At 41.2% G+C, this 24,975-nt stretch overlaps 1 protein-coding gene across 1 annotated transcript in view; it reads left to right on the forward strand.

Moving 5' to 3' along the window:
- LOC139367939 (carnitine palmitoyltransferase 1Ab (liver)) overlaps positions 1 to 24,975 on the forward strand; it is a 73,509-nt gene that overhangs the window by 27,475 nt on the left and 21,059 nt on the right. The window contains exons 3-9 of the mRNA XM_071106341.1: positions 3,958 to 4,100; positions 6,697 to 6,868; positions 9,380 to 9,481; positions 10,333 to 10,470; positions 10,772 to 10,849; positions 19,630 to 19,737; positions 23,312 to 23,396. Coding sequence (XP_070962442.1) covers positions 3,958 to 4,100; positions 6,697 to 6,868; positions 9,380 to 9,481; positions 10,333 to 10,470; positions 10,772 to 10,849; positions 19,630 to 19,737; positions 23,312 to 23,396 — 826 coding nt within the window. The remainder of the gene's footprint in view (positions 1 to 3,957; positions 4,101 to 6,696; positions 6,869 to 9,379; positions 9,482 to 10,332; positions 10,471 to 10,771; positions 10,850 to 19,629; positions 19,738 to 23,311; positions 23,397 to 24,975) is intronic.

Below are 24,975 nucleotides of genomic sequence, written 5' to 3' on the forward strand. Positions count from 1 at the left end.
CATTATTTGAAATTAACTCTGCAACTCTTCCAACTATTGACTTTTTTCACAACTGCCACTAGTTTGGCGCTAAAACAAAGAAATAGTCAAATAAATAAAAGTGTGTAAAAAATAAATAATATAAAGGATATTTCATGCAGAAACTCTCATACTGTATTAAACGCCAATGGTATTCTCTAAGTTGATGGTTAATAATAATAATAATAATAATAATAATAATAATAATTTTATACAGCTTTGTCATTAGAGTTTTTATTTTAAAATCATATTTGATTATTTTATATATTGTACATGTGATAAGGCCACACAGAGGGCAAGCAATAATTACAGACACCTCTGATAATCTGAAGTACCCCAAAGGGCCACCAGACAGACGTCTTCTGATAAATTACAGAAAATACTTGAAAGTTAGCAAAATTCTGGTAGTTTACTGGTCAAATTCAGAAGTTTCCAGTAATATACCCTCCCTTTGCAACCCTATGCTTACCTGTTCCCGAAAAAAGAGGAAACAGGTAAGCCTAAGGACTTTTTGCCGTAAGTCCGCATTCTAGGAGGCCATTGCAATCAATATTGGGGAAAGAGGATACCTAGTCAATTGCACAACTGAATGCATTCAAACAAAATGTATCTTCCGCATTTAACCCAACCCCTCTGAATCTGGGAGGTCTGGAAGGCTGCCTTAATCTACGTCCACGTCATCAGTGCCAAGGGAGAAGTTGTTGGGGGTTAACTGCCTTGTTCAAGGGCAGAACAGCAGATTTTTCAACCTTGCTGGCTCGGGAATTCGAACCAGCGTCCTTTCAGTTGCTGGCCCAACGCTCTTAATCGCTAGGCTAACTGCGAGAGGAAGTGAGAGTGGCTCGCTTGCCAGTGAAACAGGCAAAGAGACAGGGCAGACACTTCCATTGCAAGAATCAGGATATTGCACTTCACTGTTTGCTCAAGTCACGGTTTAAAAAATATTTAAGTTTTGAGTCAAGTGATTAGCTAGAATTTGGAGCCTTCACTGATGCCACCATGTAACTCATACATCCTAGTCAAAGGGATGTAAAATGCGACTAAATGGTCACACCCTGGAGCCCTGGGCCTAATTAATCACTCACTCACTCACTCACTCACTCACTCACTCACTCACTCACTAACTGCTTGATGATTGATTGCGAGTGTCACTGACTGTAATGGGAGAAATTCAGCCTCATGACAAATGGAAAGGAATAAGTGACAGGCCTAGTATGAAAAAAAAATCATTAAGAGGCTGTAAATTGACTGTTTGCTGACCCTTAGTTGAATCTTTATTAGTTTGAGATACAGCAATAGTTATCTTTGTCAACTTACTACTGAACCGTAATGGCCCACACATAAGTACACGTCAGTGTTAGTGGATGTTTCCATTCTTTACAGTATGCGGGCGTTTCACCTTATCCGTTTGCAAAGCACACTCTTGAGTCATTAAAAACCCACTCTCTACATAGCAGCCTACAAAGTTTGCTGTGTAATGTTGAATGTGATAATGCTGAATTGTATTTACAGTTGAAGTCGGAAGTTTACATACACTTACGTTGGAATCATTAATACTTTTCAACCACTCCACAAATTTCTTGTTAACAAACTATAGTTTTGGCAAGCCGGTTAGGACATCAACTTTGTGCTTGACACAAGTCATTTTTCCAACAATTGTTTACAGACAGATTATTTCACTTATAATTCACTGTATCACAATTCCAGTGGGTCAGAAGTATACATACACTAAGTTGAATGTGGGGCGGCAAGGTAGCCTAGTGGTTAGAGTGTTGGACTAGTAACCGGAAGGTTGCAAGTTCAAATCCCCGAGCTGACAAGTTCTGCCCCTGAACAGGCAGTTAACCCACTGTTCCTAGGCCGTCATTGAAAATAAGAATTTGTTCTTAACTGACTTGCCTAGTTAAATAAAAAAACAGCTTGGAAAATGCCAGAAAATTATGTCTAGCTTCTGGGTAATTGAGTAGCTTCTGGGTAATTTACATAATTTTAGTCAATTGGAGGAACTTGTGGATGTATTTGAAGGCCTACCTTCAAACTCAGTGCCTCTTTGTTTGACCATGGGAAAATCAAAAGAAATCAGCCAAGACCTCAGAAAAACATTTGTAGACCTCCACAAGTCTGGTTCATCCTTGGGAGCAATTTCCAAACGCCTGTAGGTACCCCGTTCATCTGTACAAACAATAGTACGCAAGTATAAACACCATGGGACCACGCAGCCGTCACACCGCTCAGGAAGGAGACGCGTTCTGTCTCCTAGAGATGAATGTACTTTGGTGCAAAAAGTACAAATCAATCCCAGAACTACAGCAAAGGTCCTTGTGAAGATGCTGGAGGAAACAGTTACAGAAGTATCTTTATCCACAGTAAAATGAGTCCTATATCGACATAACCTGATAGGCAGCTCAGCAAGGAAGAAGCCACTGCTCCAAAACCGCCATAAAAAAGCCAGACTACAGTTTGCAACTGCACATAAGGACAAAGATCATACTTTTTGGAGAAATGTCCTCTGGTCTGATGAAACAAATATAGAACTGTTTGGCCATAATGACCATCGTTATGTTTGGAGGAAAAAGGGGGGGCTTGTAAGCCGAAGAACACCATCCCAACCGCTGGCAGCATCATGTTGTGGGGGTGCTTTGCTGCAGGAGGGACTGGTGCACTTCACAAAATAGATGGCTTCATGAGGTAGGAAAAGGATGTGGATATATTGAAGCAACATCTCAAGCCATCAGTTAAATCTTGGTCGCAAATGGGTCTTCCAAATGGACAATGACTCCAAGCATACTTCCAACATTGTGGCAAAATGGCTTAAGGACAACAAAGTCAAGGTACTGGAGTGGCCATCACAATGCCTTGACTTCAATACCATAGAAAATTTGTGGGCAGAAATGAAAAAGCGTGTGCGAGCAAGGAGGCCTACAAACCTGACTCAGTTACACCAGCTCTGTCAGGAGGAATGGGCCAAAATTCACCCAACTTATTGTGGGAAGCTTGTGGAAGGCTACCTGAAATGTTTGACCCTGTCACTCCCTGGTCTTAGTATTTTGTGTTTTCTTTATTATTTTTGGTCAGGCCAGGGTGTGACATGGGTTATTTATGTGGTGTGATTTGTCTTGGGGTTTTTGTAGGTTATGGGATTGTGGTATAGTAGAGTTGTCTAGGTAAGTCTATGTTTGCCTAGAGTGGTTCTCAATCAGAGGCAGGTGTTTATCGTCTCTGATTGGGAACCATATTTAGGCAGCCATATTCTTTGAGTGTTTCGTGGGTGATTGTTCCTGTCTCTGTGTTTGTTTGCACCAGAGAGGGCTGTTTAGGTTTTTCATGTTACGTTTATTGGTTTGTATTGTTCGTTATTATTTTTATTAAAGATGTATCGAGATAACCAAGCTGCATTTTGGTCCTCCTCTCCTTCGACACAAGAAAACCTTAACAGACCCAAGTTAAACAATTAAAGGCAATGCTTCCAAATCCTAATTAAGTGTATGTAAACTTCTGACCCACTGAGAATGTGACGAAATAAATACAATCTGAAATAAATCATTCTCTCTACTATTATTCAGACATTTCACATTCTTAAAATAAAGTGTTGATCCTTACTGAACTAAGACAGGGAATTTCTACTGGGATTAAATGTCAGGAATTGTGAAAAACTATATTTGTTTTTGGTTAAGGTGTATGTAAACCTCTGACTTCAACGCTACGTTGCCCATTTTTACTTGATTCGAGATCTGTTGCCAAACCTCATGCCAACAACAACCATAGTTGACTACATATAGCACAAACAGATCTGGGACCAGGCTTCTTTTAACCAGGATATGCTTATACAGTAGTTCCCTTCGGCCCCAATGTAAATGTAATTTTATGCCAATGAAATGCTCTTTGTTCTCCCCTACCCTACCGCCCTTTTAATCCTGCCTATATTCCTTCCCTCTATAGAACGGGGTCATGACAGGCGTGTACCCAGGCAGCCCGTCTGGGTTTTTGGTGGTGGTGGTGAGTTACATGTCGGGCACTAAATATGCCCAACTAGACCCCTCCCTGGGACTCATCACCAAACTGGGCACCCACATACCCATCAGGTAATGGTAGTAGTAGGGCACTACCATCTAATAATAACCCTGTCCATCATCCAAATCACTGTGTCTGTTTTCAAGGACAGATGTCTCTGCGTAACACTTTCTCAACCACCCCAGCTGTCAAAACTGGGTGAAATTATGTTGTTACAACCGGAAACTAGTTCAAATGACATTATTATGATGTAATTTCAACCATTTTTTGCCTGCTGGGACTATGAACTCTATGAACCACCTATGTGTTATTATGCATTATGTATACATTAATAAATATGTTTATTAATTTTTATGCACTGTTCAAGAAAGATTAGTATAACTGCAACCAGGTGAACGGGGTTCCTTACTAATTAGTGATTTTAATTCATCAATCAAGTACAAGGGAGGAGCGAAAATACCCGCAGACACTCGGCCTTCCATGGAATGAGTTTGACACGTGATGCACAGTAACTGTGTTACAAGCAGTAGAGTTAAACCAGAGAGGGAGGTCACTCAGGCCTCCCTCCACCTGCTCTTCATGCCATTACCTAAACTGACATGGATTAACAGACCTATTCATTCTGGGATGGTTCTCTGGAAAGCTTTGGAATGGGTTGGAAGTAGTTTCCGACCAACCCTGGTTCTGAAGAGCTATTTGGAGTGCAGGTTTTTACATTTGAATCCAGCATTATGGCTCTTGATGGCTCAGTTGGTTGAAACATGGTGCTTAGAACACTAGATTTGTGTGTTTGCTTCCCACATGGTCCACACACTGAATATATTCTAACACACACACACACACAATTGAACAAATTCATTCATCATCAAGAGACATGTGTGTTAGTCAGTGCTGAGCTAGCCAAAACGCTCTCTAGGAGTAGTGTTGGGGACCACTGTGTCAGAGAGATATTCACCTGTCTCACCATTTTCACAACCAAGAGTGCATGTACTCACCCAGCTCCCATGTTGGTGACATCTCCCTCGTGTCAGAGTTGAGTCCAGTGGTCAAAAAATATTGTTAAACCCCCGATATGGTTCACCTATAGATCTGACATCCATAGTCACACACTGAACATTTATTCCTTCAGGCTCTAATATGTGTGTTTGCATAACATTGTGCTAGTGTTGTCACAGTACAGTATCACAATACTTGATTTTCCATGACAAAAAATAAAGCAAGAAGCAGATTTAACTATGGTCCTTTTGAAAACTTGTTTTATACCAAAGATGTTATGCTATAGCTTAGAAAGTAAACAAATACATTTGGGTGACAGCATAAGACTGTTAGTTTTCAACATTAGGACTGTTTTACTTCAATCCGCTTCATTTTTTGTTTCCTTGCCGTGATATAACTTTCGTGATACTCAGTGTCATCTATTTTGACAACATTACATTATGTATTTTTTTTTTCAACACTTGCATGTATGTGTCTTGCTGTTCTTGTTCTGATCAATAGTATAATAAATTATCTATAAGATGCTTAGCCTCCTTAAAGATAGGCCTACAGGGCAGTATTGAGCATTGAGACAAAATTCCATTTACAAATTGTCTTGTTATAATGCATATAAAAACAATTCACGCTGTACATGGGCCCATGGTGCGCCCATAGTGATAGATTCCTTGGAAATATTATGTTACCTGGTTTAGCGGTGATTGGTATTTTGATTGATTTCAGTGAATTTCATTTTATTGTGTATAACCCACCGCCTATTGTAAAACTTTAAAGGATTTAGCAGGTAATCTAGATATTCTGTGTGCCAAAATCTCCTTCCAACTCCTTATCAACAACAGTTACCCCATGAAACACCTAGCTGTTATAGGGAAGCAAGATCTCAAGCCTAATTTATTCCACTACAGATAAAATGTATCATCTTCATCAATCATATTATTGAAATTAGATTTTCACTCTGGCCAGATTTGAAACATGGTAATTTTTAGGCGGTTTCATTGCCTGATGTTGTCATGTCTGCAGGTGCATGTTTATTTTGACCATCAATTAGACTATTCACTTAGCAATGCCCTCCAACCAATGGATGTGAAGGGTTCCACACCCAGGGCTCCATGACCCCTCCTCTTTAATTCCTGTGTCCTTGTCACGTGCAGAGGACAATTTATCACATGCATTAGTGCTTTGATATTTGACCTTCTCTCTTTCTCAATTTTTCTCTCTCTATTTCTCTCCATTTCTCTCTCTATTTCTCTTTCTCTCTTTTACTCTCTTTCTCTCTCCCTCTCTCTAGTGGGTATATAAGGTTGTGTTCATTAGAATTCACGTAACAAAAATGAATATTTCTTATTGGACAACTCTTATTGGAGTGCCTCCCTGTTTCACTATGTTTCTGACCATTTCCTTCCGTTTCATGCCAACTGAACACGGATACTGGTTGTACAGAACCAGTATCCATGTCAGGCAGCTTCTGACCCTGTCTCAATTCAATATATTTTAAATTCAAAGGCTTTATTGTTATGGAAAATGTTAGCACATATATTGCAAAGAAAGCTTATAGAAACATTAAATCTTTGTTGACGGAAATACATAATAAGAAACATATAATACTCAATGAGCAATAGTGATTACCAGGACAACACTGTAATGATGTCTCTCTCTCTCTCTCTACCTGTACAGTCCGTACATGTCGGAGGACAGCCAGCGGGTGGTGGGTGGGGTGCTGGTGGGCACAGGCCTGTGGGTCACCATCATCTTCATCATGAGGAATGCCCTCAAGTGCCTGCTGTCGTGGCACGGCTGGATGTACAACCGCCACGGATCTGTCTCCTGGGGCACTCGACTCTGGATAGTGAGTTACAGTTACTATGTCATCAATGCACACATGGGCCCTCTGGAACTGTTGTTTGTCTGAAATGTTCAGAACTATACTAGGCACATAATTGTTACTTGTTGAGGTGTTTCATCACAAATAGTCTAGTTACGTTTGAGTCAGGTGTAGGTACCTTAGATACCAAATAAATACCTTCACTATGTTCCATTTTAACCCATCTAGGCCTAAGCTTTGATTCTCTGTGCAGTAAACCTTTGTTAAAACGTTGACATTCCTTCTAAGTCTTACTTGTTTTGATTCTTGAGAACTAGGAAGGTTTGCTGTTAGAATATATCACATCAAGAACCCAACTAGCTTCTGCTTTTAAAAAAAATATATATTTTCATTTTACCCACTTTTTTGATCTTGTCTCATCGCTGCAACTCCCCAATGGGCTCAGGAGAGGCGAAGATTGAGTCACGCGTCCGCCATACCGCGCTTCTTAACACCAGCCCGCTTAAACCGGAAGCCAGCTGTACCAATGTGGCAGAAGAAACACTGTTCAACTCACGACCGAGGTCAGCTTGCAGGCGGCCAATCTGCCACAAAGAGTCGCTAGAGCGCGATGAGCCAAGTAAAGGCCTCCCCTAACCCGGACGATGCTGGGCCAATTGTGCGCCACCCGATGGGACTCCCGGCTACAGGCGGTTCTGACACAGCCTGGGATCAAACCAGGGACTGTAGTGACGCCTCAAGTACTGCGATGAAGTGCAGTAGACCGCTGCGCCACTCGGGAGGCCGCTTTGCCACTTTTTATCTACTTTTTACCACTAGTTATCTCGAGCACCATAAGTTTCTACATACAGCACTTGTCAAAATGTTTGACACACCTATTCATTCAAGTGTTTTTCTTTATTTGTTACTATTTTCTACTTTATGGAATAATAGTGAAGACATCAACACAATGAAATAACACATATGGAATCATGTAGTAACAAAAAAGGGGTTAAACAAATCAACATTGATTTTATATTTGAGATTCTTCAAAGTAGCCACTCTTTGCCACAGGATGACAGCTTTGCACACTCTTGTCATTCTCTCAACCAGCTTCATGAGGTAGTCACCTGGAATGCATTTCAATTAACAGGTGTGACTTGTTAAAAGTTAATTTGTGGAATTTCTTTCCTTCTTAATGCGTTTGTGCCACTACTAAAGGACAACAGTAAGAAGAAGAGACTTGCTTGGGCCAAGAAACACGAGCAATGGACATTAGAACGGTGGAAATCAGTCCTTTGAGTCCAAATTTTAGATTTTGGGTTCCAACCGCAGTGTCTTTGTGAGATGCAGAGTAGGTGAACAGATGATCTCCGCATGTGTAGTTCCCAGCGTGAAGCATGGAGGAGGAGGAGGTGTGATGGTGTGGGGATGCTTTGCTGGTGACATTGTCTGTGATTTATTTTGAATTCAAGGCACACTTAACCAGCATGGCTACCACAGCATTCTGCAGCGATACGCCATCCCATCTGGTTTGCGCTTAGTGGGACTATAATTTGTTTTTCAACAGGACAATGACCCAAAACACACCTACAGGCTGTGTAAGGGCTATTTGACCAAGAAGGAGAGTGATGGAGTGCTGCATCAGATGACCTGGCCTCCACACTCACCCGACTTCAACCCAATTGAGATGGTTTGGGATGAGTTGGACCACAGAGTGAAGGAAAAGCAGCCAACAGGACTGTTGGGAAATCATTCCAGGTGAAGCTGGTTGAGAGAATGCCAAGAGTGTGCAAATCTGTCATCAAGGCAAAGGGTGGCTACTTTAAAGAATATAAAATATATTATTGGTAACTACATGATTCTCTATGTGTTATTTCATAGTTTTGATGTCTTCACTATTATTCTACAATGTAGAAAATTGCAAAAATAAGGAAAAACCCTTGAATGAGAAGGTGTGTCCAACCTTTTGACATGTACTGTATGAATATGAGCTTAAAAAGTGGTGAAGTGCCCCTTTAATTGCTAGCGTGTCTTCACACAATTCTGAGTATGAATCATGTCATTTCTATGCTGTCCAAACACACCGCTGCGTATTAGTCATGCCTTTTAACCTTTGTTTCCTTCTCCTGTAGCTAAATGTGTTCTAACGTGCATTGGTCTCAACAGTCTAACATCAAACCACACATGCCTAGAGATGCATTGTAAAGTTTTCTGCTAGAGCAGTAGTAAAGAGTAGATCCATAATTTTAAAAAACACTTGATTTGCTATAAAACTAAAAGTGATGAGGCTGGAGGAACGTAACCAGTCTCAAATTCATTAGTATAACCTTTGAATTCATTAGTATATAGCCTTTCATCATTATTTATTGATAAAAATTGCTGTAAAGATCACAAATTATGCCTTTAAACCCACTCTTTTCTTGTAGATTGTTCTCATGAACTTTGCCTTACATATGGTATCCAGGTTGTGAGGTAAATCAGAAAGGCTAATTTTACTCTTTACCCCTCCACTCCTTTCACCCCTCCCCTCTTCTACTCTGCTGTCGCTCACAGTTATTTGTCAAGTTGTTCTCTGGCAGGAAGCCAATGCTGTACAGCTTCCAGAGTTCGCTGCCACGGCTGCCCGTCCCCCCGGTCAAGGACACCTGCAGGAGGGTGGGTTCATCCTCTGATGACTTCATATCCTCTGATATCATGTCCTGCGACGTCATATCAGTTGCTTAGATTACTGGCCTCTATGAGGACACCCCTACATTGCATTCGGAGGAGTTGCTGTTACTCTGAAGCTAAATTGATAGTCAGATATTTTGGGAAATTGTTAATCACAGATTCACATAAGTGTAAGGAATTTCCATCAAGTAATCTGTAACCATAGGCTGACAACTCAGAGGACGCAATAAGACTGCTCTCTTTGCACCACAGTCAGTATGTCAATAAAGCGCCATCCTTTCAAAGGATAGTTCACTCAAAAGCGATAATTTAGTATTTTCTTCATTAGTCCACTGTTAATACAATTCCTTTTTTTTTTTGCGTGTCAGCAGTCAAGTTTTCAAGCGAGGCCGCTTTCAGTATAGAGCAAAAACTGCGTTGATGTGTTTTGCATATGATGAAAATTTGATTTTGGGATTGTATTAACAGTGGACTAATGAACAGAATACTAAAATATTCTTATGGCTTTACAAGCAAAAGCAATGATTATGGCCCGTTATGGGGATGATACTTGACACTAGGGTTAGGTTACACAAAAAGGCGATTGTGGAAAGAGGAGAGGAGAAGAGGCTTTGCATCCAGCCATCGTTCCCTTCTCGTCCTGGTTGAATGCATTCAGTTGTGCAACTGGCTAGGTATCCTCTTTCCCTTCCCTTTCCTGAGACCGTGTTGCCAAAGGGAGTAACTGTTCAACTGGCAACCATACCACCCTCCTCACAAAACAACAGAAAACATGAAATAATGATGTGGTTGAATTTAATCATTGCACCCTTCCATTCTCTGTGTGTGTCCTCCAGTACTTGGAGTCAGCTCGTCCGTTGATGGATGACGAGCAGTATGTGAGGATGGAGGGGCTGGCAGGGGAATTTGAGAAGAACCTGGGCCCCAGACTACAGTGGTACCTCAAGCTCAAGTCCTGGTGGGCCTCCAACTATGTGAGTCTCTCTGTACCTCCTCCTTGATATATGGGTTATACACATTCTAACGCTGTTTAATGTAGGGTAATGACTCACTGAATAATCTCTATATATATATAAATAGAATGTTATTTATCCTAGGGCAGACTGTATTCATCATGACACAGGGCTTTATTTCTTTCTATATCTTTCCCCTTTTTTTCATATATCTCTTTCGCTCTGTCTCTCTCTCTCTCTCTCTCTCTCTCTCTCTCTCTCACTCTTTCTCTGTCTGTCTTTGTCTCTCTCTCTCTCTCTTCATTCTCTCTCTCTTTCTCAGGTCAGTGATTGGTGGGAAGAGTACATCTACCTCCGAGGTCGTGGGCCCATCATGGTCAACAGTAACTACTACGCCATGGTAAGACATCTCTCACCTAGCAGTGGGTTGTGTGAGATTCCCTTCTAAAAGTGTTTTTAATGGTGAATTTACCCAAGAAAATGTGTGTATTGACCATATTGAACCTGTCTGAATGTGAGTATGCTGTGACTCAGTATCCCTGTCTGTCTATATTTGTGAGTATAGACAGACAGAATGTAGGAGACACGACAGAGCTGTAGTTATTTGTATGGAGCCTTGTCCACTGTTCTATATCTGTTTGGCAGGAGGTTTCACATGCTCATCACAAGGCACTCTATGTCTTACGAAATGTAATGGATGAATGGTTTGTGCCTCTTGAGTTCCCGTCTCCAAATTGTTACCCTAAACTAACCTATTTCACAGGGCCGTGCCTATGTTCGTTCTTAGATCTGTTGTAAAACATTTTTTGTTATATTCTTTACATATTATTTTGCAATTTTTTGGGTTATTCACTTGGTATTCTCCCCAAACATAAGCTCTGTCGCTGAGCTAGGTGACATTTCCAATTTGTTTCTTGTTTTGATTAACGTGTCCGAGGAAGAGATTAACTGATGGACTGCGGCTAGATTAGGGTGTTTAGACGTCTGTCTCTTATTTGATTAGCATGTCTCAACTCTATTCAAGTGGGCAACCATAAGCAAGATTATGTCCTGTAAGTCTGCCATAAACTTTGACCCAATAACTGATCTACCACGTCTGCTTAAAGGGATTCCTCACCTAAATTACAATGTTTTATGCTATGGTTCCTTTCACTGAACGTGATTTCATGGGCTAGGAGAAATTGGGATCCATACTTCCCAGAGTTTGTAAACATAGCGCCACAGCCACTATTCACTAACATTAGTGTTGATGACCAAAAAACTAACAGTTCAGTAAGCATGAAAATTAAGAAACAGGGAGGGACTACCTGGACTTGTTCAGTAAAAAAATTCCTTTATTTAACCAGAGAACTCACATTGAGGTTTACATATTTTTCAAGTGAACCCTATATATATATATATATTCTTTATTAAACTAGGCAAGTCAGTTAAGAACACATTCTTATTTTCAATGATGGCCTAGGAACAGTGGGTTAACTGCCTCGTTCAGGGGAAGAACGACAGATTTTTACCTTGTCAGCTCGGGGATTCGATCTTGCAACCTTTCGGTTACTAGTCCGACACTCTAACCCTATCCTGCCTCGCAGGATATATATATATATATATACGCAAGATATAAAGTGTTGGTCCCATGTTTCATGAGTTGAAATAAAATATCCCAGAAGTGTTCCATATGCACAAAAAGCTTATTTCTCTCAAATTTTGGACACAAAATTGTTTACATCCCTGTTGGTGAGTATTTCTTCTTTGCCAAGATAATCCATCCACCTGACAGGTGTGGCATATCAGAAGCTGATTAAACATTACAACGATGCACCTTGTGCTGGGGACAATAAAACTAAACGCTACTCTAAAATGTAGTCGAGATGGCGCTTTATGGTAGAGAAATGAACATTAAATTCTCATGCCAATTGCACACTACATAATTCCATATGTGTTATTTCATCGTATGTGTTATTTCATTAAGCACTTTATGATGAGGGACTGTTTCAACATGGGTACCATAGCGGGGCTCATTATAACAACCTTTCATATATCCTTGGGAATACATCGCCACTGCATTCGGCATGGTTATGGCACTGGGGTTATTTTTAGTTTGCGACAACATTAATATCTCATAAAGACAACCCTCTTTAGTGTATATAGTATGTGCCCACTGGGTTACCAGGGTCATGTTTATTTGGGACCAAACTGATGAAAATCAAAACCCAGTAAACAGGGATGTACTACCTGGACTTGTTCAATAAGAAATTAAACGACCCTCTCCTCCGAGGGACTGAAAACAGCTTCTATCTCAAGGCCATCAGACTGTTAATTAGTCACCACTAGCCAGCCTCCACCCACTACAATGCCCTGAACTTTAGTCACTGTCACTAGCCGGCTACCACCCGGTTACTCAGCCATACCTGAGAGGCTGCTACCTATGTACATAGACATGTAACACTGGTCACTTTTAATAATGGAACATTGGTCACTTTAATAATGTTTATATACTGTTTTACCCACTTCATATGTACTGTGTATACTGTAGTCTAGTCAAGGCCTATCCTATTTAACTGTTGCTGTACATATATTATTCTATCCTACTTATTCTTCAGATACACTACATATTCTATACATATACTGTCCAGAATGTCTATACATCCCATCATATAGATAGATAGATACAGTGGGGCAAAAAAGTATTTAGTCAGCCACCAATTGTGCAAGTTCTCCCACTTAAAAAGATGAGAGAGGCCTGTAATTTTCATCATAGGTACACTTCAACTATGACAGACAAAATTAGAAAAAGAAATCCAGAAAATCACATTGTAGGATTTTTATGAATTTATTTGCTAATTATGGTGGAAAATAAGTATTTGGTCACCTACAAACAAGCAAGATTTCTGTCTCTCACAGACCTGTAACTTCTTATTTAAGAGGCTCCTCTGTCCTCCACTCGTTACCTGTATTAATGGCACCTGTTTGAACTTGTTGTCAGTATAAAAGACACTTGTCCACAACCTCAAACAGTCACACTCCAAACTCCACTATGGCCAAGACCAAAGAGCTGTCAAAGGACACCAGAAACAAAATTGTAGACCTGCACCAGGCTGGGAAGACTGAATCTGCAATAGGTAAGCAGCTTGGTTTGAAGAAATCAACTGTGGGAGCAATTATTAGGAAATGGAAGACATACAAGACCACTGATAATCTCCCTCGTTCTGGGGCTCCACGCAAGATCTTACCCCGTGGGGTCAAAATGATCTCAAGAACGGTGAGCAAAAATCCCAGAACCACACGGGGGGAACTAGTGAATGACCTGCAGAGAGCTGGGATCAAAGTAACAAAGCCTACCATCAGTAACACACTACGCCGCCAGGGACTCAAATCCTGCAGTGCCAGACGTGTCCCCCTGCTTAAGCCAGTACATGTCCAGGCCCGTCTGAAGTTTGCTAGAGAGCATTTGGATGATCCAGAAGAAGATTGGGAGAATGTCATATGGTCAGATGAAACCAAATTATAACTTTTTGGTAAAAACTCAACTCGTCGTGTTTGGAGGACAAAGAATACCGAGTTGCATCAAATAACACCATACCTACTGTGAAGCATGGGGGTGGAAACATCATGCTTTGGGGCTGTTGTTCTGCAAAGGGACCAGGACGACTGATCCGTGTAAAGGAAAGAATGAATGGGGCCATGTATCGTGAGATTTTGAGTGAAAACCTCCTTCCATCAGCAAGGGCATTGAAGATGAAACGTGGCTGGGTCTTTCAGCATGACAATGATCCCAAACACACCGCCCGGGCAACGAAGGAGTGGCTTCGTAAGAAGCATTTCAAGGTCCTGGAGTGGCCTAGCCAGTCTCCAGATCTCAACCCCATAGAACATCTTTGGAGTGAGTTGAAAGTCCGTGTTGCCCAACAACAGCCCCAAAACATCACTGCTCTAGAGGAGATCTGCATGTAGGAATGGGCCAAAATACCAGCAACAGTGTGTGAAAACCTTGTGAAGACTTGCAGAAAACGTTTGACCTCTGTCATTGCCAACAAAGGGTATATAACAAAGTATTGAGATAAACTTTTGTAATTGACCAAATACTTATTTTCCACCATAATTTGCAAATAAATTCATAAAAAATCCTACAATGTGATTTTCTGGATTTTTTTTCTCATTTTGTCTGTCATAGTTGAAGTGTACCTTTGATGAAAATTACAGGCCTCTCTCATCTTTTTAAGTGGGAGAACTTGCACAATTGGTGGCTAACTAAATACTTTTTTGCCCCACTGTATATCTATTTATCCCTGCCTTTCTAAGGTCTTTGAAAGCCAAGTTAACCTATCCCAGATCACTGACCATTTCGAAACTCGCCGTACCTTCTCCGCTATGCAATCTAGTTTCAGAGCTGGTCATGGGTGCACCTCAGCCACGCTCAAGGTAAACGATATCATAAGTGCCATCGATAAGAGACATTACTGTGCAGCCGTATTCATCGACCTGGCTTAGGCTTTCGACTCTGTAAATCACAACATTCTTATTGGCAGATTCAACAACCTTGGTGTCTCAAATGATTGCCTCCCTTGGTTCACTAACTACTTCTCCGATAGAGTTCATTATGTCAAATCAGAGGGCCTGTTGTCCGGACCTCTGGCAGTCTCTATGGGGGTGCCACAGGGTTCAATTCTCAGGCTGACTCTCTTCTCTGTATACATTAATGATGTCGCTCTCGCTGCTGGTGATTCTTTGATCCACCTCTACACAGACGACACCATTCTGTATACCTCTGGCCCTTCTTTGGACACTGTGTTAACTAACCTCCAGATGAGCTTCAATGCCATACAACTCTCCTTCCGTGGCCTCCAACTGCTCTTAAATGCAAGTGAAACTAACTGCGTGCTCTTCAACCAATCGCTGCCCGCACCTGCCCGCCCGTCCAGCATCACTACTCTGGACGGTTCTGACTTAGAATATGTGGACAACTACAAATACCTAGGTGTCTAGTTAGACTGTAAACTCTCCTTCCAGACTCACATTGAACATCTCCAATCCAAAATTAAATATAGAACCGGCTTCCTATTTCGCAACAAAACATCCTTCACTCATGCTGCCAAACATACCCTCGTAAAGCTGACTATCCTACCTATCCTCGACTTCGGCAATGTCATTTACAAAATAGCCTCCAATACTCTACTCAACAAATTGGATGCAGTCTATCACAGTGCCATCCGTTTTGTCTCCAAAGCCCCATATACTACCCACCACTGCGACCTGTATGCTTTCGTTGGCTGGCCCTCGCTTCATACTCGTCGCAAAACCCACTGGCTCCAGGTCATCTACAAGTCTCTGCTAGGTAAAGCCCCGCCTTATCTCAGCTCGCTGGTCACCATAGCAGCACCCACCCGTAGCATGCGCTCCAGCAGGTATATCTCACTGGTCACCCCCAAAGCCAATTCTTCCTTTGGCCGCCTCTCCTTCCAGTTCTCTGCTGCCAATGACTGGAACAAACTGCAAAAATCTCTTAAGCTGGAGACTCTTACCTCCCTCCCTTATCTTCTTTGGGGTAGGGGGCAGTATTGGGTAGCTTGGATGATAAACGTGCCCAAATTAAGCTGCCTGCTACTCAGCCGTAAAAGCTAGAATATGCATATAATTAATTTGGATAGAAAACACTCTGAAGTTGAAAAACTGTTTGAATGATGTCTGTGAGTATAACAGAACTCATATGGCAGGCAAAAATCTGAGAAAAAAATCCAACCAGGAAGTGGGAAATCTGAGGTTTGTAGTTTTTCAACTCAGCCCCCATTGAAGATACAGTGGGATATTAGTTATGTTTCACTTCCCAAGGCTTCCACTAGATGTCAACAGTATTTACAAACTGTTTTGCGGATTCTACTCTAAAGGAGGGGCTCATAAGAGCTCTTTGAGTGAGTGGTCTGGCAGAGTGCCACAGCCTCTGATGAAGACCATCAAAGGTTAGGGATTAATTTTATCTCTATTTCTGATTTTTGTAACTCCTCCCTTTTGCTGGAAACATGGCTGTGTTTTTCTGTGGCTTGGTGGTGACCTTCGTGACCTTTGTGGTGCTTTCGCTGTAAATCCTTTTTGAAATCAGACACTGTGGCTGGATTAACGAGAATATTATCTTTAAAATGGTGTAAAATACTTGTATGCTTGAGGAATTTTAATAATGAGATTTTTGTTGTTTTGAATTTTTTGCCCTGCACTTTCACTGGCTGTTGCGGGGGTTGAACCCCAGTCCTAGACAGGTTATCCTACCTCATTTGCACATGCTGTATATAGATTTTTCTACTGTATTATTGATTGTATGTTTGTTTATTCCATGTGTAACTCTGTGTTGTTGTATGTGTCGAACTGCTTTGCTTTATCTTGGCCAGGTCGCTGTTGCAAATGAAAACTTGTTCTCAACTAGCCTACCTGGTTAAATAAAGGTGAAATAAAATAAAGTAAAAATAAATATTTAGGTGTCTATAATTCAACAGCCAAGTTAGGCAAGATGGAAGTTTAGGAAGTAGGGCCTTGTATACAAAAAGGGAGTAATGTAGATATCTACGGGTCTTTATCAAAGTCCAGCCAACATTTTTACACAGGATGCAGTGACGAGTATCAAACTGTCACCTGTAACAAAACAAAGGGCAGTAATGGCCAATGGCATCCAAGGTTTAAGAGTAGTAGCAGCTGCACTTTGAAAAATCATTTCACCATAATCAAGAACAGGTTAAAACGGTTGACTGAATATTCTGCTTCCTACTGCTTAGAAAAAGGCACAATCTGTTTCTGTAGAAAAAGACAACTTTAAATCTTAGTTGGTTAACCAGAGGGAGCCAAAGATCGAGACAGGAGAGAGGCAGGACACAGTAGTCACAGTGGGTAGGCCTGTTGTAGGGTTTAATGGTGCTGCATTCAGACATGTTTGAAATTGGGGTCACATTCTTATCCATTAGTTCAGCGCCGGTCTAAATTAAGCAAGGGGACAGACGTCTTGTAACTGGCACAATTCACAACATACATGTTTACCAGCTACTCACACAAATTACCTAGCAAACATGAGCCCTTGGCAAGGTGGGCACGGGATATCCCACACAAAGCCCACACCAGCCCAACATGGGCTAGCCCACGCCAGCCCAACACAGGCTAGCCCACACCAAGCCTACATTAGCCCAACACGGGCCAGCCTTCAACAGCCCAACACAGAATAGGCCACACCAAGCCCACATCAGCTCAACATGGGCCATCCTACACCAGCTAGCCCATAACAGGCTAGCCTGTGCAGAAATTGTTAGATTACTTGTTAGATATTACTGTACTGTCGGAACTAGAAGCACAAGCATTTCGCTACACTCGCATTAACATCTGCTAATCATGTGTATGTGACCAATAAATTGATTTGATTTGACCAAGCCCAAACCAAGCCCAGAACAGGCTAGACCACACTATTTGAATATTTGTGGGTGTGGTTTGAGCACAGTTCATTTTGTGCAACCATTACTGAGTGTCGTTCCAGTTTCTCCTATGTTGTGTCATGCCTAAAACAAGATCATCCTCTACACAAGATGATCTTCTACGCCGAAGTCTTTTAAAATACTTAAATAAGTCAACGTGTCATGAGTTTCTCTTGAACAATAAGATGATATTCTACACTGAAGTCTTTTAAAATACTTAAATAAGTCAATGTGTCATGAGTTTCTCTTGAACAACAATTGCAACAATTCCAATGATTTTACTGAATTACAGTTCATATAATGAAATCAGTCAATTTAAATACATTTAAAAGGCCCTAATCTATGGATTATATCATGGGTGGGCATGGGAAGGCATAGGTTCTCCTACTTGGGAGCCAGGCCCACCCACTGAGGAGCTAGGCCCAGCCAATCAGAATACGTTTTTCCCCACAAAAGGGCTTTATTACAGACAGAAATACTCCTCAGTTTCATCAGCTGTCCGGTTGGCTGGTCTCTGATGTTCCCACAAGTGAAGAGGCCAGATGTGGAGGTCCTGGGCTTGCATGGTTACATGTGGTCTGCGGCTGTGAGGCTGGTTGGATGTAATGCCAAATTCTCTAAAACGCCTCGGCTCATGGTAGAGAAATTAATGTTCAATTCTCTGGCAACAGCTCTGGTGGACATTCCTGCAGTCAGCATGCCAATTGCACACTCCCTCAAAACATCTGTGGCATTGTATTGTGTGACAAAACTGCACATTTTAGAGTGACCTGTAATTGTCCCCAGCACAAGGTGCAACCTTGTAATGATCATGCTGTTTAATCAGCTTCTTGATATGCCACACCTGTCAAGTGGATGGATTATTTTGAAGAAGGATAAATTCGCAATAACAGGGATGTAAACACATTTCTGCTCACAATTTCAGAGAAATAAGCCATTTTTTAGTTCAGCTCATGAAACACGGGACCAACACTTTACATGTTGCGTTTATATTTTTGTTCAGTATATGTATGGTAGTAACAACTTGTCTTTCTGATACAATGTAACACGTTCGCTTAATACCTTTAAGGCTACAAAATTATACAATTAATGCATTGAGTTAAATTGTAATAAATAAATAATAAATACATTCCTATGAAATAATAGATCAAATGAATAAATTGGCATAGGGTGGGCAATACATATAGGGCCAATACCATGAGCTAATTTTGGGACCCAAATGGGCCCAATAAGGGCAGCCGATCCATAGGGTGGTGTTTTTCAGGTGAAGTAAAGGCTACCATTTGGGCCACCTTCCTTGTGGCGATTGTGAAGCCAATGAGAAAAGTCGCATCGGCCCAATGTGGGCAGGTAATATTTTAGCCTGCATTGGGCCCACATCATGCCAATGTGGGAATGTTTGCTGGGTAGTTAGTAGGAGTCTAGGCTTGGGCCTTGAGTTAAGTAGCTACGTCAAGCGTTTTCTGACAATTTCGAATGACTGGAACTGAGTTGATTATATTGGGTTAAATTTGATTATATTCTTTCCTTCTCTCTCTCTCTCTCTCTCTCTCTCTCTCTCTCTCTCTAACACCCTCTTTCTTTCTCTCTCTCACAATTCAATTCAAAATGCTTTATGTTATTTGCATGACAAAAAATACATAACATTGGCATGCCAAAAAATACATTTGTATTACCAAAGCAGCAATACACAACAATTGAATAATCTAAATCTCTCTCTCTCCTCTCTTCCTCTCTGCAGGACTTCCTCTATGCGTTTCCCTCTCATATCCAGGCGGCGAGGGCGGGCAATGTCATCCATGCGATCATGCTGTACAGAAGGAAACTGGACCGAGCCCAGCTCAAACCAGTGAGTTACCCTCTCTCTCTTCCTTCTTTTCATCCCCTTTTCTGTGTGTGGGTGTGAGTGATTAGTTCTAAGATTGAGGACTTTTTATGTTTCCTCATTCTACTGATGCCAAGCATGTTTGTAATACATAATCTAGTTGATTATGTAGCCAAGCCAAAGCAATTGGTACTGGTGTGAGGTAAATTGCTTTCTGTGCAGCGTGTGACACTGTGCTTTATGCTCGTTCTACTGCACGAACAGCAGTGACCAGCACCCATTCCAACCTGAGATCAGTTTTTTAATGCAGGCCAACTGTATGATATGCTGAAAAATACTGTTTCACCTCTTGACTCTCTCTCCTCATCCCACTACCTGTCTGTCCCTCCCTCTTTCGTTACACCTGTGCATGATGCTTCAATGCACGTTCACTTTTCAACAACATACACACATATACATATAATATACAGTACATAGTACCAGTCAAAAGTTTGGACACACCTACTCATTCAAGGGTTTTTCTTATTTTTACTATTTTACTGCTAGCACTTCATCACTCTCCTTGGTAAAATAGCCCTTGCACAGCCTTGAGGTGTCCTGTTGTCCTGTTGAAAAGCAAATGATGGTCCTACGAAGCGCAAACCAGATGGGATGGCTGCAGAATGCTGTGGTAGCCATGCTGCTTAAGTGTGCCTTGAATTATAAATACATCACAGACAGTGTCACCAGCAAAGCACCATCACACCCCCTCCTCCATGCTTCATGGTGGGAACCACACATGCAGAGATCCTCCGTTCACCTACTCTGCGTCTCATAAAGACACGGAGGTTGTAACCAGAAATCTCAAATTTGGACTCATAAAACCAAAGGACAGATTTCCACCAGTCTAATGTCCATTGCATGTGTTTCTTGGCACAAGCAAGTGTCTTCTTCTTATTGGTGTCCTTTAGTAGTGGTTTCTTTGCAGCAATTCAACCATGAAGGCCTGATTTACACAGTCTCTTCTGAACAGTTGATGTTCAGATGTGTCTGTTACTTGAACACTATGAATCATTTATTTGAGCTGCAATTTCTGAGGCTGGTAACTCTAATGAACTTATCCTCTGCAGCAGAGGTAAGTCTGGGTCTTCCTTTCCTGTGGCGGTCCTCATGAGAGCCAGTTTCATCAGCTGTCAAGGCAAAGGGTTGCTACTTTGAAGAATCTCAAATATAAAACATACATACAAACTGTTTTGGTTACTACATGATTCCATATGTGTTATTTCATAGTTTTGATGTCTCCACTATAATTCTACAATGTAGAAAAATCCTTGAATGAATAGGTGTGTCCAAATGTTGACTGGTACTGTATGTGTGTGTAGTATGTTTAAATGTGTCAGTGTGCATTTATATATATATATATATATACATATGTGTGTATGTATGTACATTTGAAGTCGGAAGTTTACATACACTTAGGTTGGAGTCATTAAAACTAGTTTTTCAACCACTCCACAAGTTTCTTGTTATCAAACTATAGTTATGGCAAGTCGGTTAGGACATTTACCTTGTGCATTACACAAGTAATTTTTCCAACAATTGTTTACAGACAGATTATTTCATTTATAATTCACTGTATCACAATTCCAGTGGGTCAGAAGTTTACAAACACTAAGTTGACTGTGCCTTTAAACAGCTTGGACAATTCCAGAAAATAATGTCATGGCTTTAGAAGCTTCTGATAGGCTAATTGACATAATTTGAGTCAATTAGAGGTGTACCTGTGGATGTATTTCAAGGCCTACCTTCAAACTCAGTGCCTCTTTGCAGTTTATCATTGGAAAATCAAAAGAAATCAGCCAAGACCTCAGAAAAGAAATTGTAGACCTCCACAATTCTGGTTCATCCTTGGGAGCAATTTCCAAGCGGCTGAAGGTACCACGTTTATCTTTACAAACAATAGTATGCAAGTATAAATACCATGGGACCACGCAGCCTTCATACCGCTCAGGAAGGAGACACCTTCTGTCTCCTAGAGATGAACGTACTCCGGTGCAAAAAGTGCAAATAAATCCCAGAACAACAACAAAGGACCTTGTGAAGCTGTTGGAGGAAACAGGTACAAAGTATCTATATCCACAGTAAAACGAGTTCTATGTCGACATAACCTGAAAGGCCGCACAGCAAGGAAGAAGCCACTGCTCCAAAACCGCCATAAAAAAGCCAAACTACAGTTTGCAACTGCACATGAGGACAAAGATTATACTTTTTGGAGAAATGTCCTCTGGTTTGATGAAACAAAAATAGAACTGTTTGGCCATAATGACCATCGTTATGTTTTGAGGAAAAAGGGGAAGCTTGCAAGCCGAAGAACACCATCCCAACGTGAAGCACGGGGCTGGCAGCATCATGTTGTGGGGTGCTTTGCTGCAGGAGGGACTGGTGCACTTTACAAAATAGATGGCATCATGAGTTGGGAAAATTATGTGGATATATTGAAGCAACATCCAAATCCTAATTGACTGTATGTAAACTTCTGACCTACTGAGAATGTGATGGAAGAAGTAAAAGCTGTAATAAATCATTCTCTCTACTATTATTCTGACATTTCACTTAAAATAAAGTGGTGATCCTTACTGACCTAAGACAGGGAATTTTTACTTGTATTAAATGTCAGAAATTGTGAAAAACTGCATTTAAATGTATTTGGCTAAGGTGTTTGTAATCTTCCGGCTTCAAATGTATATTTTTGTACACTGTATATCTATGTATATATATGTATATATATATGAATGCACACACACAAACCCACCGGGTAAATGTTTTGTTTCTGTTCTGCTGTTCTGTCCCTCCCTCCCACTGTTGGACACTGCCGCATTAGATTTACTTGCTGGCGAACAAGGTTCCTCTGTGCTCTGCCCAGTGGGAGCGCATGTTTAACACCACCCGCATTCCAGGCCAGGAGACAGGTAAGAGGAGGGCACTGACTGCAGCTCTGTCCTCTGCCATCCGACTCCTGTGGTGACCCACAGCCTGCTGTCGCCATGGCAACAGGCGCAGGACACAAAACCCCTGACCCCTGTTCTCAGTGTTTACCCAGCACATCCTCCCTGAGTAGAAGGAATACTTCTAATTGGCTCCTCTCAAAGATGATGATGAAGTGTCACTCATTAATTGGCTCTTATATTTGAAACTGTTTGACCTGAAGTCACTGTAGCAGACAGAAGGCCCATACACATTTGAGCGATGTGATGTGCTTAATTTCCATACTGGTGAACTAAATTCTAAATTCAGCATTGGCAACAAATTAAGCCCACCCGCACGAACACTCCCGATTTGAAGTGGTACTAGGGAATATGTTAGGGTTGACAACAAACTCCTTTGGGTTGTGCTGGTGAAACAGATAGTGGATTTCTAAACTCCCCGTTCACACCTTCAAGCCTAGCAGCCCTCCAAAACCCTTCCTGCTGCCACTTCTCGTCTGGCTCATCAGCCCAATCTTCATCCCTCCTACTCATCATCCTCCTCTCATAGGTCCCTCTGTTATCTGTGGGGTTTTCGTTTAGTTTGGTAGTGCCATCTCTCTCTGTTTGTTGACTCTCCCCCTTTTGCTTTTCAGCTCATGCTCCTAAACACTATTCCCATGTGCTCATCCCAATACGAGCGTATGTTCAACACCAGTCGTGTCCCAGGTGTAGACACAGGTAGAGTCTTGTGTGTTGCTGCATCTCCCACTCCCAACACTACTCCTATTCTTACTTATACTCCTCACATTTTTGCACCTTTTAATTTAGATTAATCGGATGTGTAATTAATAATAATGCTGCATGCTACTTTTAATTTATATGGGGAAGTATTCTGTGCATGTGAATAGCCTCCTAGCAGTGTGTGAGTTATGGTGGTAAAATTGGCCCTGCACGTTGCACTCTGCTAGGACTGTGATTGGTAACTGTAGCCATCACTCATGAAAAGTTATCATTGATAGATAGCATGATAGTAATCAGTCAGTACAGGGGCTGTATCCACAAAGGGTCTGAGAAAAGGTCATAGGAATCCTGTTAAAACATGTTTTCAGAAGAAGAAGAAACTCCAAGCGCAGAGTAAGTTTTAGGATGTTGTTAAAGGAGAAGGGTCCAGACACCTTTTTTGGGATTTCACTTACCACAAATGGCAAATCACTTCCTCATTGAGTAGTAAGGGGCCCCTGAGAAAACATGAGCAAAGGCTCCAAAAACACCCACATTATACAAATTATACGGAAAAGCTCTCAGTAGAGAGCTTTAGATTTGTTGTACACATGAAATTGTGTCATTCCGAACTTCCCACTACGTTATTCTCTTTTGCGTGACTCTATCCAGCTGACTCTATACAAGTAACTGCCAAAATAAAGGAAACATCAACAGAAAGTCTCGTAATAGCAGTGGCATGTGTTTAAAACAATTTTTTGGTCTCTGTGTTTCATAAGACTGAATGTATCTCAATGGAGAAAAGCATCCGAGCAAACGAAACAGCGCCCCTCTGTCTCAGAAAGAGTATGACACTGTTGCTGCACATAGCATTGAATGCAAGGGAGGCCAGTGAGCATCTCCCTTGATTTAAAAAGAAAAGTGTCAATGGAAGCCAGTTTGGATTTCACACCAATCACATCAGAAGCCAAACATCATTGACAGAAAACTTGAATTGTTGCTTCTCGTTGTGTCGTTGTCTTCCTGTGGCTAGCAAGCTAACTAAAATGGTCCCTTTCCTAAATTAGTCATGGATGGAGATCCAGATTTTTTTTACTTCATTCTCCTTACTGGCCATCGATTATAATAGAGATTCTGATCCAACCATAAATGCATACGTTGTACACCTGGCCTGAAAGGATGGAAGTTCAAAATGTAGCTAGATGTAGTAGGCTAATGTTAATTTAGCTAGCTGGCCTGGCGCATCGTTGCCAATGAAAGGAAGTTAGGCTAGCGAGCAAGCATTTTAGCCAAGTAGCCTAAAACAACAAACGGGCCTGCTTTAAATTATGTTCAGCTTATAAAAGCTTCATACAGTTTACAATATGTATTGACACTTTATGTCGTGTCCTGTAATACTTAGTTTGAAGTGAGACACCTTCAGTCAATCATAACACATCCATAAAGGCTCTAAATTAAGTACAGCGTCATGCGATATAAAGTCAGACCCCTTTGGTAATTTATAACACATACATAAATGCCTTGTATCATATGACGCTGTACTTACTATAACGTCAGACACCTTTGGTCATTTAGAACACATACATAAATGCCTTGT

Source organism: Oncorhynchus clarkii, chromosome 2, assembly GCF_045791955.1.
Source record: "Oncorhynchus clarkii lewisi isolate Uvic-CL-2024 chromosome 2, UVic_Ocla_1.0, whole genome shotgun sequence".
NCBI classification, from domain to species: domain Eukaryota; kingdom Metazoa; phylum Chordata; class Actinopteri; order Salmoniformes; family Salmonidae; genus Oncorhynchus; species Oncorhynchus clarkii.